The sequence below is a fragment of the Dipteris shenzhenensis genome, chromosome 22 (genome assembly GCF_047967505.1).
Source record: "Dipteris shenzhenensis isolate YYH24624 ecotype China chromosome 22, Dip_SZ_1.0, whole genome shotgun sequence".
NCBI lineage: Eukaryota > Viridiplantae > Streptophyta > Polypodiopsida > Gleicheniales > Dipteridaceae > Dipteris > Dipteris shenzhenensis.
Window position 1 is genome coordinate 16,867,926 of NC_141617.1, and position 4,275 is coordinate 16,872,200.

Consider the following 4,275-nt stretch of genomic DNA (forward strand, 5'->3'; position numbering starts at 1 on the left):
GTTCCCCAATGCTATGTTTTCTATCCTCTCTGAATTTGTCATCTGTTGCCCATCCGTGTGTGTTCCAGACAGCCATGAAAATTGAAATGCACAGCCAAAGCTGCCTTCCTTCCCTTGCATCATTGAGCTTTCAGCTGGTATACATCATCGACTGATAGTCCGTGCAATCTCCCGCCATGCTGCAGAATTTTGGGTCCTTTTTGCGGAGCGTCATCATACTGCTTGCCAGAGTTCCGTTCCATCCATCACAGTTTGCACGACAGGAGGCATTTCTGGCTCAATTTCCTGGGATTTGTGGCTTTAATTCTTGGGATTTGTGGCTTAAATTCCCGGGATTTGTAGAACAATCGCATCATCACGGTCACAATTGGAGCGATACCGGGACCTTCAGTTGCAATTTCATCAACAAATCATCGGTCTTCCTGGTGATTATTGTGCTATTTGCCAGAGTTCCGTAGCCCGTTCATCCCAGAGTTTGCAACTTTGCACCGTAAAAATGCACGGCATCAGTGATTTGTAGCTTAACTTCCGTTCATTTCACAGTTTGCCAGAGTTGCTTTCAACCCACGGTTCCGTTCATCCCACAGTTTGCACGGCAGGAAAGATTTGTAGCTTAACTTCGTGGGATTTGCAGAACAATTGGATCATCACGGCCACAATTGGAGCGATTGATCGCTTGATAGCTTCTACATTTTATCAATAAAAAGCATCGAGATCAAGCTGACAAGCAGCTCAACCGGCCAGAATGGCAAATTTATGATGCTGCTTGCCAAAGATCCGTTCCATCCCACAGTTTGCACCGGATCAACACGGCCACAATTGGAGCAATTGATAGCTTGATAATGGCATCTTAACTGTTACATGTCATCAATAAATCGTCGAGATCGAGCAGCTCAACCGGTCAGGCCGCATGGCGATTGTCATGGGGATCGTGAATTTATTCCGGCTTGAGATCTGCTCGTCTTTGCTCGGGAATGTCGAAGTGCGATAGGACTGATGAATTCCTCGTTCTGCCCGAAAGCACAATTAGCATTTACTTTGGTCCTGCACAATCTTGTTTCGACACTTCATTGCAGCAGCAACTTCAGTTGTTTTATCAGTTTTGATCCGTGACCGCTCTTCCCGAAGCTCCTCCTTCACGAGCACAAATATCCTATTCCATCTCCCTGTGACTCTCCCCAACTTCCCAGCAACACGTCCCCCAACAAGCTCGACAATCTGTAAGGCTACTGCTTTTTACAAATCTCAGGGACGCATCAAATTCAGAGCGCTGTTGCAATCCCCCCGCCTTACGTTACTCTCTTTCCTTTGGGATCCCCCTCTGAGATTGTTCCTTGCTTCTCCCGCATTTCACGTCATGCTTTTCCTGCGTTTTCACGTCATCTAGAACTTCTATGCATGCTGGTGGCGTTTGATTTGTGACGGCCTTATCGTCTCAAGCCTCTGGATAGATCATTCGATCATTTTGGAGGGTGCTCAGCCTCAGTACTCTGCTTCTCCTGAGTCTCCGTCATAATCCCATCTCTTTCGTTAAGGTTTAAGGCGTCAATCCATGCCTACCGTTTCCAGAGCAAAGATGGGAAGAGCTGAGGGTGTCCTCCCGTCTCGTGATCCTCGGCCAAAAGCCATTGCCCTGCAGAGATTTGGCGTTGAGCGACAGATGCATTCAGGGAAAATCTCTGACCGTCAGCTTTCCGTAGCTAAAACTGCAAAATTGGCGACTGTCTCTCCTATCCCGGCGGTCTTCGATGTCAAACTTCAGTTGACGGAGGATGAGGAAGCCTGCTCCAAGACGCCAAACGTATGCTCCAGTCTTTCTACGTCGGCAAGCTCCACTCCTAGATATGATCCTTCCACTCCACCGTCACCTGGCTCAGCGGCTTTTGCTCTTCCAAACAAATCGTTGGGGCGCGAGTTTCATGCGCAAAGAAAGCTGAACATGGCGGGAGATGGTGGGAGAAGTAAGCTCCAGATGGGTTCAAAGGCAGACAAGATTGTACCCGAATGTATGGTGGCATTTTACCCAGAGAAGAGGGAGCCGAAAAAGCGCTGCGCATGGATCACCTCACAAAGCGGTAAAGACGACGTCTTGTCCATAGATTTTGTGTGTGTTTTGGAGACTCCGGACAGAGCTAACGTTACGAATTTCTTGTGCCATTTTGGTAACAAAATCTACTGTCGGATGCAGATGCGGCATACGTGTTGTATCATGACGAAGAATGGGGAGTTCCGCTCCATGACGATAAGTAAGTTGCCGAAAAGTTTTGCCAAACATTACGTAAACCTTGCAATTCGATGCGGGAAGCAGGTTGCTTTTTAAGATACTTGCTGAATTTTGCTTCACGAACGCAGGAGGCTCTTTGAACTGCTCGCGCTCGGAGGTGCACAGGCAGAAATTTCTTGGTCCACAATCTTGAGCAAGCGCGAGATTTACAGGTAATTAAGCTCCGCAGGTGTGCGAGTTTTGGCTCGTCACGACGAATTCTACGGGGTCGCAATTGATTGTACACAATTTTTGCTGATATCTACCGTCGTTGTTGTTTCCACTTCTTCCGCAGAGATGCATTCGCGGCTTTCGACCCTTCTGTGGTCGCAACTTACGATGAGGCCAAAATGGCGTCTCTGAAGACGCATGGCGATGTTATGAGGAGCGAAGCAAGAATCCAGAGCATCGTGAACAATGCGAAGCTTGTGCTGAAGGTTTGCATCCAATAAATCCTCAAGCTTCCAGCCATTGTGCGCAGTCTTTAGTTTATCAGCCTTAATGATCTTCAACTCCAAACAATCTTTTGATTCATTCGAAGAATTCTTGTATTTCGAACAGATTGCGGAGGAGTTCGGGTCCTTCGATCAGTACCTGTGGGGATTTCTAAACTACAAGCCGATAGGGAACAGCTACCGGCATCCAAACTTCATCCCTGTGAAGAACGCCAAATCGGAAGCGATAAGCAAGGATTTACAAAAGAGGGGATTTCGGCATGCAGGGCCAATGGTTGTGTATTCACTGATGCAAGCGGCGGGGATGATGAACGATCATCTGGTGAACTGTTTCAGGCACAAGGATTGCAAAATTCTCCAGGAACAGCAACAAGAGCAGCAGCAGCAACAACAACAAGGGCAACAACGGCAACGGATGAGCTCGAAGGTGCAAGGAGATCATCAGCTGCAAGCCAGGAGGAAGCAACACAAGCCCGTTTCATCCCCGAATTGTTGCTAAATTAGTTCGCAATCGCTTCAAATCCTCGATGGGAACTTTCAGAAATCCTCACCTCGATACGAATTTCCCACGCCGATCGTATAAGTTCTCTCGTTTCCTGCACTGATCAACCGGATATTTTGAGACAAGCTTGTGGCATCATCATCCCGTATTCGTTGCTAAATTAGTTTGCAACCGCTTCTAATCGTCGCCTGATGATAAATCTGGGCCTCAGAAATCTTCACGTCGTTAGAACCTCTCAGAAATCCTCACGCCGACAGAAATCTCCAAAAATAGATCAACCGGAAATTTTGAGAGGAAGCAGCACAAGCCCGTAGCTTCATCCCCTATAATTCGTTGCTAAATTAGTTTGCAATCCTCCTCGTCGATAGAAACTCTCAGATAGAAATCCTCACGCCGATAGGAATCTCCAAAGTGCTTCACGCCGTCGATCTTAGTTAGCTCTCTGGTTTCCTCCAATGATCATCAACCAAAAATTTTGAGCTTTGCCGAGAACGAATTAACAGTCACAAGGATTATACACCTCATTACAGTGATGATCCGGAGGCTTGAAGCTCCTTCAAATCTGTGTCATAACTCAGAATTCCGATCAGCAAGCTTTGGTTTCACTGTTCCTTTGAAATTACATATTAGAAAATTCTCCCGTCTGCGTAGCAATTATAAATCCATGCTCGAGCTCAGTTTAATTTCTGTCAAAAGAAACAATACAGATACGATCTGGTTTCGGAAATGGTTTCCGTCCACAGTTGTAAAAATCATCAGCATCCGCTCATCAAGCTGACTTTCTGTTCTTTTCTTTGGAGCCTCCTTCATTTGGGCAAATATCATGTTTTGTTGTATCCTATTTGATTTAAAAAATACACATCAAAGCTTTTGCAAATACTTTTACGGTCCTTTCTATTTAATTTATTTCTCATTTCTTTTGTTGGTTGTAATTTTGAAGTGCGTGATGTTTTTTTTTGGTTGCAAAACAAGGATTTTGTTAAAAAGAATATTACAAAAGTTTGCCTCTTGTACACAGCTTGAAGTGTCCATAAAATAATATAGAGCTGTGGAAA

At 45.7% G+C, this 4,275-nt stretch overlaps 1 protein-coding gene across 1 annotated transcript; it reads left to right on the plus strand.

Annotated features, from left to right (window-relative positions):
* Window positions 1-709: 709 nt before the first annotated feature.
* On the plus strand, window positions 710-4,055 carry LOC147887817 (uncharacterized). Its single transcript, XM_087393592.1, has 5 exons — window positions 710-2,075; window positions 2,189-2,246; window positions 2,353-2,436; window positions 2,559-2,700; window positions 2,825-4,055. Exons 1-5 carry the CDS (start codon window positions 1,553-1,555, stop codon window positions 3,215-3,217), a joined length of 1,200 nt encoding a protein of 399 aa, XP_087249718.1. The 5' UTR covers window positions 710-1,552; the 3' UTR covers window positions 3,218-4,055.
* Window positions 4,056-4,275: the final 220 nt, after the last annotated feature.